The sequence below is a fragment of the Oryzias latipes genome, chromosome 1 (assembly GCF_002234675.1).
Source record: "Oryzias latipes chromosome 1, ASM223467v1".
Classification (NCBI taxonomy): domain Eukaryota; kingdom Metazoa; phylum Chordata; class Actinopteri; order Beloniformes; family Adrianichthyidae; genus Oryzias; species Oryzias latipes.
Window position 1 is genome coordinate 28,675,661 of NC_019859.2, and position 10,021 is coordinate 28,685,681.

Genomic DNA, 10,021 nt, shown 5'->3' on the forward strand with positions numbered 1-10,021 from the left:
GAAAACCTTTCAAGAGTTTTATTTTAGCAAAAATATCTGCAGAATGGTAACTTCTACAGGAGTAAACAAAGAGGGTGAAGGTCTTTGTCTCTACTCCACTGAAGAACAAGTAGAGTCCCTTCACCTATAAATACGGCAGACTCAGCCCGGCCCCTGGGGTGCTTCTGACCCGGAGAGCCGGGTCCTAAAGCAGCTGTTAGAGTTTTCCATGAGAAAGATGTTTGTTCAGCTCCGGCTTTCACAGAAAACAGATAGAAGGTTCTGCTGACACATTTTTCGTTCGGGTCTTCTGAAATCGTGCAGCTCCGGAACCCGCGGCGATCAGGTTGCGCTCGCGTGTTACGTTAACTCTGGAGCTCCGCGTCTTTCTTCATAACACAATCCAGGTGCAGCGGTCGCTGTCAGCCAACACCTGCAAAGATGAACCTGCAAACCAGCAGACAGTCGTGTTACCGGCGGCAGCATCATGATGAGGCTTTAATGCTGGAAACCTGAGGCTAAAATGAAACAGTCGACTTCCCTTTACGGAAAATGATTTGTCCTTTGATCTGTGGGGACTGTCTTCATTTGGAGCTCCTGTCTGATGATCGGTTCCCCTCAGCAGAGGGTTGGGTTTTTGTTTTTTTGGCTGATGTCTATATAAGCAGATTGCAACCATAAGCACTTGTGATGCAGGACTCAGTTTACTTTGGTGTCACAGGACCACCTCAGTCTACATGAGAACTTAAAGAAGCAACAAAGGAGCTTCAGAGGAGGTGAAAGAAGAACCTAATCCTCCTTCCACCTGCACATAGCAGAACCCCACTATTCTGGACCAGAACAGCAGATGTCCGTTTCCTAGTGCGAGTTGCACTGAGATTTTACAGCAGATTTTAAAAATGTGCAAAGTCTCATGGAGTCTCTAACTGATCTCAGTTTAGTTTTAATGAATCAGAACTGAGGACTTGGTGGTCCATGAGAAGTGATGACAAGAATCTGGAAACATCACTGTGTTCTGCCATAAGAAGTCACATTTATGATTGTTTGTGATTTTCTTCAGCTGGTAGTGAGGCAGAACCAAAAAAAGGAATCCTATTAAAAGAGCTTTTATCCTGTCATGGTTTTTTTAATGCCTGACAGACCGGATTCAGGGAAAAGTGTCACCGTGCCATGGTCAGACATAAAGTAGAAGCTGCAGGTGGTTCTGTCTCACCTTTGTGCAGCGCCTCGTTGGTCATGCGGTTGATGTAGCGGGAGCTGCTCTCTGGAAGCAGCCACTTCATCACCGTGTTGACGCAGGACTTCCTGTAGGAGCTCCACACGCTCCCACTGAAGGAGAAAACACTGTTAACACGCCCACAGCTCACCAACACATGTCTGCAGCAGACCCTCACCTGGTCTGACCCCTGACCTCCGTCAGGTCCCCCACCCCCACGGTGCAGCACGCTCCTGTGTTGAGGTCCCAGCAGACCTGCAGGTTGGAGTGGTAGGTGTTTGGCCTGAAAACAGAAGAACCTGCAGTGAGAAACCGTTCACGCACAGACCCTGGACCGACAGACGTACCTGCAGTGCTCCTGGTCAGAGGTGGAAAACGCCAGCAGCAGCAGACCGATGTTGATCATCACCGTGTTGGTTTCTGGACAGACCTGTCAACATCAGAGCACAGCAGCTGAGCTTTGTGCAACCAGAGAGGCTGGTGCTCCAGAGGGACCTCTGGAGACCTGTTGAACGGCTTCTCAGAGTCAGACTGCTGGTCAATGTCACCCTAGGACACCGGCCAAGTAAAGACAAGAGAGTAGAGGTCAGAGTGAAACAGCTACTGAGAGAAAACTGGAATGAGAGGATCAGTCTGAACAGAAGTCTTTAGAAATCCTGATTAAAGAAGTCATTTATGTGTCATTCTGAGATGCTTAGCTGTTTGGAACTCCAAAACTCTGTTTACGTGTCGTGAACGGGCCGGACTGCAGAGTGCTCACCTCCAGAATCACAACATCATAGTCGCTGAAGGAGCAAAACTGTGGAGCCCAACTGGCGTCATTCCTGATCACCTCATTGATGAGATACTCAAAATCCAGGGTCAGCTGTTCAACACAAACACTCTAGTGGGGGAGGGAGGAGCATGGTTAGAGCTCTAAGATTTCAGCATCACTAATGACAGCAGAGCCTCAGCTGCGGTTCTGCAGACACTGACCTGTCCATCATGAGGTCCAGTAACCAGCTGTAGGTTCCGTCCTTTCAGGTCCGTGACCGTGAATGCCAGCTGCACTTTGTCATCTTCATATCCTACAGAGGAAGATGATGGAAGAAAGAATGAGAAGCGGGAAAAACCATCACCTTCCACTTCTCCATCTGTCCATTCCTCACCTCCTGAGGGCTGCTCTGCTGCCCCCGGCTGCTGCAGGCGGTAATGCAGGCGAGAGTAGTTCACATATCCAGGTTCAGTGGAGGTGGAATCCTGGGAGGAGGATGCAGCTGAGGTTGATGGATGCAGTGATGAAGATGGGGCAGGTGGCAGAACAGGTTCAATGCTCAGTGGATGAGTGACCCCCCCACACAGGCTTGATGCTGGTGGTGAGCTGGTCAGCCGTCCTTTACAGTCATCTGCTTCTTGGAAAGTCTCAGCGTTATTCCCTTTATCTTCTGATGGATGGTTGGGTTCTTTCTCGCTGCATCCAGTGGTCCTTCTGTCCCCCTGCCCCCCTCCCTGGGCTCGCCTAAAAAGGTCAGCAGCAAACTCGCGGGCACGCATGGCTGCTTGAGAATGGCTGGGGGAGCAGGGAACCGCAGCAGGCCTACAGTGGGACGGCCGACTTTCAGGAACCCCCTGAGGTAGAGAAGACGGCGGTGAGGAGGAAGATGCTGACGGAGCCGCCCCCTTAGTGTAGAGGATCTGAGACGACTGCTGCCCTACAGGTGACATGGAAAAACAACCACAGCAGCAGCACATAAGCAAACACACTTCTCCAAAATCTCTGTTTAAGATAAACGATTGATTTGAGAATTGAATGTTCATATGAATAATGATGTGTTTACAGCCGGACTACGTTTCTACCACAACATGGGTGCAAGGGGCCACTTTCAATGAATATTCTGTAACTGCCTGTTTCAGGCTTCCGTGTTCAACACTCTTGTTCACACATCGCCATGCAAGCTTCTACGACCGTGTTGGACTCTGGGTAATAGATAATATTCTGAGAAGATGTCTGTACCAGAGACCACAGGTGAAACTCGCCTGCAGCTTGAGAGCGGTCCGCTGCAGAAGAATCAACACGCACCCCCAACACACTTGTGTGCGCTTCTTCCTCCTACACACGCAGCGCCTGACACAGTCATTCTACAAAACCTATATAGTTCGTGCATTAGTTAGATAGGTAGTAGTTAGTTGTTACTGTTGTTTGTCAATAATTACAATTACAACAAACTGTTGTTTGTTGTAATTGTATTCATTTTTGACGCGGCCGCCGGGGGATTTTGTGTTTGACGGAGGGGACACCGCGCCCCTTGCTGGTTCATCACCGCAGTGATCAAAAATCCCACACCGCCACAGCTCTGATTGATCATGAAGGAGAAATGAATCATTTCAGTTTATTTCCGGCTATAATTCTATGACACCATGTCCTTTATTTATCGGAATAGAGCTGTGAAAGAAAAAGCCTGCAGCAAGATTTATGGGATTTGCTCCACTTCTGCATTTCGCATCATCATACCGGATAGGCGCTAGTAGACAGTAGGAAAATAAAATAAAAGGAAGCCCCTCCCTGCTCGTCCAGTGTGAACACTGTGGGCTAAAGGGGGATTCCAAAACCCTTGTTTCAGTCAGTCTGAAGCTGGCATCAGTAGCCTGTTCCGGAAAGTTTCACTACTTTCATCATTTATGAACGCAGGTGTCGGTGCATTTGCACATTTCAGAGACCTAATGGCGTGGGAAAGGTTAGCAACATTAGCAAAGAGGCTATTTTTGATGGTGGTAAATCTGCTTTGAGTGCAGCTCCAGGACAAGAAGAAAAAACTGATCTGTTTAAGCACAGAAAACAACACTTCATCCTCCTTCAACTGGGAGGAGGAGAACAGGGAGGAGCGCTCCAGCATCTGCACAAACCCCCGTGGACCTCTGAAAGAACTAGCTGTGGGTTGGTGGTCTTTGGTCTCCAGCAGCTCAGAGGAAACGTGTCTGACCTGAACAGAGGGAGATGCCACAGGCCACCAGAGAATAGCTGGTGTTCAGCAGGATGACCTGGTCCTTCTTTAGCTGGAAGGCCGGCTGAAAGGTGGGGAAGGGGTAGACCACCTGGTATCTGCTGTTGAGCACGTATCCGTGCTCCAGGCATTCACTGCTCCCTGTGGAAACAGCGGGAACATCATAGAGGGAGGCGGCCTGCAGAGAACGCTGAGGCGGAGCGGTTCTGTGGTTACCTGAGCGCACGGTGGTGGCTGGCGGGATCGCACTGCACTGAGAACAGGGTCTCGGAGGAGGCATGGAGGCAATGGTGATGTAGATGTCCCTGTTGTTCTCGTCACTCATCATCAGATTCATCAGCACAGAGCTGGAGCTGCGAGTGCTGCAGACACAAACACCGCCTTAAGCTGGAACGTTCCACTTTGTTTTAATGGAGAAAGGTTTGGTAAACGTTTTACTTGAAGCCAAAGATGACGATTTTGGAGTGGTCGTTAGGCCACTCGCACACAGTGAGGTACAGGTCACTGTAGATTTCCTCTCCTGCAAAAAGCCGCACATGATGGACCTGAAAACGAGAGGCAGGTGTGAGTCTGCGCAGACGCAGTCCGCAGCCAAGACGCTCGTGGAAATGCTCCCTGCACCTGTTTGAGTCTGCTGTGCAGGTTGAACTCCCACCAGTACAGATGGTAGGTGTAGAAGCAGAAGTCGTCGTCCTCTCCACAGTCACTGGTGTAGGACAGAACGTAGCGGCCACATTTGGTGAAGCCCAGGAAGATGTGCCTACAGGAAGAGAGACGTTCTGCTGTCAGCCCCGTGGTGAAACATGCCAGGCACAACATATGATGAAGATGAAGGACTTTAACATTGTCTGGTGTGAACCAGCAGGCTTAAAGCTGCATTTGTAAGTATCCAATCCCAAATGATGATTAAATATTCTGCTGTTTGAAAAAAAACATTTGATAGATGAAATATTTGAAGAAGAGCTGAAAACACAGAGGCTGTTCAAACAACTATTAGGACCGATCTTCAAGTGAGTCAAACTTTGAGGACTTGGTTTCATGAACAACTAGGAGGCGAGGCATCAAGGAGAAAAAAAAAACAATCCTGACAGCCTATGGAAGCATCCATTTTGGAATAATGGCCTCTCATTTCAACTTCAAGTGGAGAGGTACAGGATTTAGACCTGAAGAACCCAACAGAACTACAAGAGCAAAGTCAACAAACAAGGTTAAGAGAGGAATGTAACAGAAGTAGAGGAGCGTTTTCACAAAGAAGCTCTAATAGATGAACATGAACGGGTTTGGGAACAGAGAAGACCCCCATCAGACATCAGGGTCTGCCAGTTTAAGCAGAAGATGTTTGAAGAGCGAAACGAGAAAAGCAGCAGTCTGTGATTCAGCCTTAGAACACAGAATGTTCTTCAGATCGGGCTTCAACCAAACCAGATGCTGTGATTGTTCTCAAAGAAAGCAGAAAGATGCTGCAGGTGTTTCCACAGCTTAAAGAAGGTTTAAGGAGACAGAGCAAGAAAACTGGTTCTGTACACAACAAAAAACAAGCTGCAGAAGGAACGGAAGCCAAGTTCAAAGAAATACAGTGGAACTTCCTGGAGTTTAGTGGTCAAAAAACTGTGAGGAAGCAGCTTCAAAAACATCCTGATCTTCTGAAAGAGCAGCAAGACTTCAAGCAAACAGTAGATGTTTTAGGAGGCCCGAAGTTGCAACACAGAGTTTGGTTATATGGTTATCGTAAGGCGGCTTATTGTTCCAAAGAAAGTTTTCAGTCTCAAAAAAGTATTTTGCTTGTAACTAAGCTAGATTTTTGTTAGTAAAGGTTTTTGTTTGGTAAGAAGGGTTGTAAATGAGGCCTTCAGATGAAGAGCTGGATAAAGAGTTCACCACCTGTGACAGACGTCAGAAGATTGAGAGATCCCCCCACCCTAAAAAAATACACACAGCGATCTTTGGACAGATGACCGAAAACATGTAGAGGACCCTCAGGGTGCCTGCACTACAACCAAAACATGTGAATAAAACTGCATTTCCTTTTTCACTAAAACATAAAACTTTTTTGATTTTGAAGGTTTTGCAAAGTTGTCTGATGGTTTAATAAACATGGTTTAAAATCCCACTCCAATCCTCTTTTAATCCATTTTAAAAACCTTCTTTTTTATTATGATTAAGTCGGTTTTAGATTAAAAATAAAAAATAAAATAAAAAATCGGTGTCGTTTTCTAGGGTGATTTCTGCAAAGAAGCAAGAGTTGATTGGAAATTCTGCTCCCGGTTATGGGGAGAACTTTCAGCGGGGAGGAAGCTCACCCCCATTTCCCATCATCCAAAGCTTATCCCCTCACAACCCAAATCTAACATTACTGCTGCAACAAAAACAGCTAGTGATGTTGGAGCTATCCAGCTGTACAGTTTTGAGTCCGGCACCAGCTCAGGTGAGGAAAACAAAGACGTACATGGATCTAGTCGTTGACAAGTGGATGCATCGGAATGGAGCGGAGCAGAGCAGGAAGCTTGTGGCCCACCGATTGTTGCTTCTGCGTCACAGCTACAAGCTTTTACAAACAACCTTTTTTTTTTTATCTGCTCCTGATTTACAATGTTTCTAATGAATACTCAGAAATGCTATTTGGAGCTTAATTTTTTTTAGAAATCTACTCCAGCATGAGATTTTCATTGGAGTGGGTCTTTAAGTTAACGTCCAAATATACTAGCTGAAAGATAAACATGAAGAGTTGTAAAGGTGCTGTGCAGTTTGTGCGTTTGTTTACACTGACCCCGCTCGCAGGAAGTCCTCGCTGACGATGTTCTTGAGTGGGACACAAACCCGGGGAGGCAGCTTCCTGAACAAGCGCTGGGAAAACTGTCCTGACAGCTGTGAAGCGCACAGTGAACAGCTGTAGTTACAACAACTCACCACTACGTCACCATCAACGGCGTGTGGCGCTAGAGAGCTGTCAGCTCGCTGGAGTGAAGCTGCACTACATAAAACGTAGTTTTCAGGTGAATGCTTTTCAAAGTAGGCCGCTACGTGGACAGGTGTGCACCCCAGGGTTACACGAGAAAGGCAAACTGCTGTTTCCGGTTACTACAAACACACCTCTGCAGCTTTTCTGAAGCTAGCTACGCAGCAGAGACACCACACTGACTGGCCCGTCCGTCAGGTTTAAAAGGAATTGTTGTATCTATTCCTATTGGCTTTAAATGTAAAGCAAAAAACAGACGTAAAACTTGCGTTTACTAAATCTGCGTTTCTGTAGAGGTTAAGGGATAAGCATATTAGTTTCCTGGCTCGTCCAGCTGTTAGCCGCTAATTAGCATCGTGCATCAGAGAGGGCCTTTCCTGAAAGACTTTCTGGTTCTAAACCAATCTTTTGGGTGTAAATTACCGAGCCATAACATTCACGCTAACCTTTCCACGCATTAGAAGCTTTACGACATGGTCTTTGTGTTTCCTAGGGGTTGTCTCCTTGCTGTGGTCCTTTTCAGATTTCGAGCTGGGCGCCATCTCCCTCCTCACTGTTCCTCCCCGCCGAAACGGCCCTGCTGCCATTGGTTGTCTTCCTGCTCGAGCCTATTCTGATTGGTTCAGAGATCCGTCAATCAAAAGGATGACAAAGGAAGCAAAACACAAGGTGACGCCGAGCAGGAAACTCACGAGCGTCACAGACAGACAGGTGAGTTCTCAGCTGTGGGAGGGACAGCAGAAATCAAAAACAAATCCAAATTCTACTCTTAATAAAGTTAAATCACACCAAAGTATTTGATGCTATTATTAAAAAACGAAGGAAAAAAACAATCGTCTAAAATTATTTTCATTTACTGCGAAAAAAATCTATTCCGAAAATATTAGAACCTGTTAAAAAAAATTTCCTGAAAAAAGGTTGTGATTCTGCAGTAAAAAAAAAATAAAAATAAAAGCAACCTTTGGAAAATGACAGTAAAAGTTTAAATATATCGGGTTTATCGTGAAAAATCTGTACAATCAGGCCAAAAAGAAAAAACATTTCAAAAAAATGGTTAGAACTTAAGACATGAAATATTTAAATATTGTGAAAGTAAAGAATCTGATTTCTCTCCTTGGCACCATGTTTCATTAAAGAAACGACTGACAAATTGGGCAAAAATTGCTCGTAAGAATCTCCTTATGAGTAGATAAAAAATGACGTCACCCGGATTGGCGTCACTGGGGCCCCAATCTGGAGTACGGGTCTGGAGTTGGTGCTTGCAGGCCAGTGCCTGGCAGTCGTGGATCTTCCCCGGTTGGGTCCAGCTCGAAGGGGTGACGTTGGATCATTCCCTTATGGGCCCACCAACTGCAGGACAGCTCGACAGAGTGCAATGTGGATTGGTTGACAGTAGAGGGTTTTTACCTTGGTAGACCAACTTTCGGTCATGGAATCTGGTGTCTGTCATGGTGACAATCCCCGAACCCGGTGGTGGACACAAGATGCACGGGATGCCATCAAGCTGAAGGAGTGCTACGGAGCCTGGCTGGCCTGTGTGACTCCTGAGACAACTGGCAGGTACCAGCAGGAACCTTGGAACAAACTTTAGCTTGTTGTGGAGGCAAAAGAAAATCTGTCCAAGGAGTAGTTAAGTGAGGGCAGAAAGAGGAAAATACTGGTCTTCTTCAAAGAGATTCTGGTGAATCTTTTAACATTTGAAGAAGGAAGCAGTTTTTAGCTGGCAGCAAATTTTGGTAAGCTCCCGCTGTAGTCTTCAACCCAAATATTGTTATGTGGTGCAAGGAGCTCATTTCTGCAGAAATGCCTCCTGTTGATGAAACAGAGGTGGAGGACTTTGGGGTGGGGCTGACCATCACCCGTGCTTAAGTCACTGAGTCAGTCAGTTCTTTGGTGGCAAGGCACTAGGAGTGGATGGAGTCCAGGATGCCTCGGGACTGGCTTGGCTGACATGTCTCTGCAGCATCGTGTATCAGACAGAACCACTGGACTAGCAGACAGGGGTGGTGGGTCCCCTTTTAAAAAGAAAGGGGGACCAGAGAGGGGTGTTCCAACTAATGGAAATCCTCTGCCTCCCTGGGAAAGTCTATTCCAGGATACTGGAGGAGAGTTCTGGCAAGAGTCAACCCTTCAGATTCAGAAACAACAGCTGGGTTTCCATCCTGGTTGTGGACCAGCTCTACACTCTCCAAAGGGTAATGGAGGGCTCATGGGAGTTCGCTCATCCCATCCATCCCTGCTTAATCTTTTTGGGGGTCACCAAGTTGCTGGAGCCTATCCCAGCTACTGTTGGGTGACGGCAGGGTACACCTAACAGTCAAGCTTAGGGCTACAAACTCACATCCTAGGGCTGTTTGGACACTCTAATAACCTACAAAGCATAGTTTTGGACTGTGGGAGGAAGCTGGACAAAGTCAATGAGAAGATGCAAACTCCACACAAATGATCAAAGCAGGATTCAAACCAGGGCCTTCTCAGTCAGATGAGCATGTTAACCACTACCTCACTCATCCACCCAAAGTGTTTTGTGGATTTGGAGGTGTCTGGCTGCATCCCCCATGGACCATCAGGTTCTGGGCTCACTGACCCGGATGAAGACTCAGGACACACCAGAGAGACCAAGTCTCTGCTGGCCTTAAACCCTCTCTGGATTCCACCAGAGGAGCTGGATGAATGTCAGGACATCTTTGCTCGGACTGCTTCCCCTGCAGCTCAGCCTCAGGAGAGCAAATAATAAAAGGATGGCTTACAGTAAGCACACTGGGGTCAATATTTCAGAAATGCTTGGATTTACACCGTGTTCCAGAGCCGAGGAAAAAATCTACAATCATACCAGTCCCCAAAACATCTTGCCCATCTACGATCAGCGATCTTAGACCAATCGCGGTG

At 46.9% G+C, this 10,021-nt stretch overlaps 1 protein-coding gene across 2 annotated transcripts; it reads right to left on the reverse strand.

Annotated features, from left to right (window-relative positions):
• Window positions 1–3: 3 nt before the first annotated feature.
• Window positions 4–7,745, reverse strand: dcaf15 (DDB1 and CUL4 associated factor 15). Of its 2 annotated transcripts, none has more exons than XM_011478984.3 (13): window positions 7,579–7,737; window positions 6,944–7,041; window positions 4,798–4,936; window positions 4,615–4,721; window positions 4,393–4,538; window positions 4,156–4,317; window positions 2,344–2,886; window positions 2,171–2,262; window positions 1,956–2,078; window positions 1,543–1,625; window positions 1,374–1,478; window positions 1,193–1,308; window positions 4–426 (listed from the first exon to the last, which is right to left on the reverse strand). In XM_011478984.3, exons 1-13 carry the CDS (start codon window positions 7,717–7,719, stop codon window positions 371–373), a joined length of 1,911 nt encoding a protein of 636 aa, XP_011477286.1. In that variant the 5' UTR covers window positions 7,720–7,737; the 3' UTR covers window positions 4–370. The 2 variants fall into 2 exon arrangements, with proteins under 2 accessions (XP_011477286.1, XP_020560901.1); XM_020705242.2 differs by lacking the exon at window positions 4–426 and adding an exon at window positions 433–635 and having other exon boundaries at window positions 7,579–7,745.
• Between the last annotated feature and the right edge of the window lie 2,276 nt (window positions 7,746–10,021).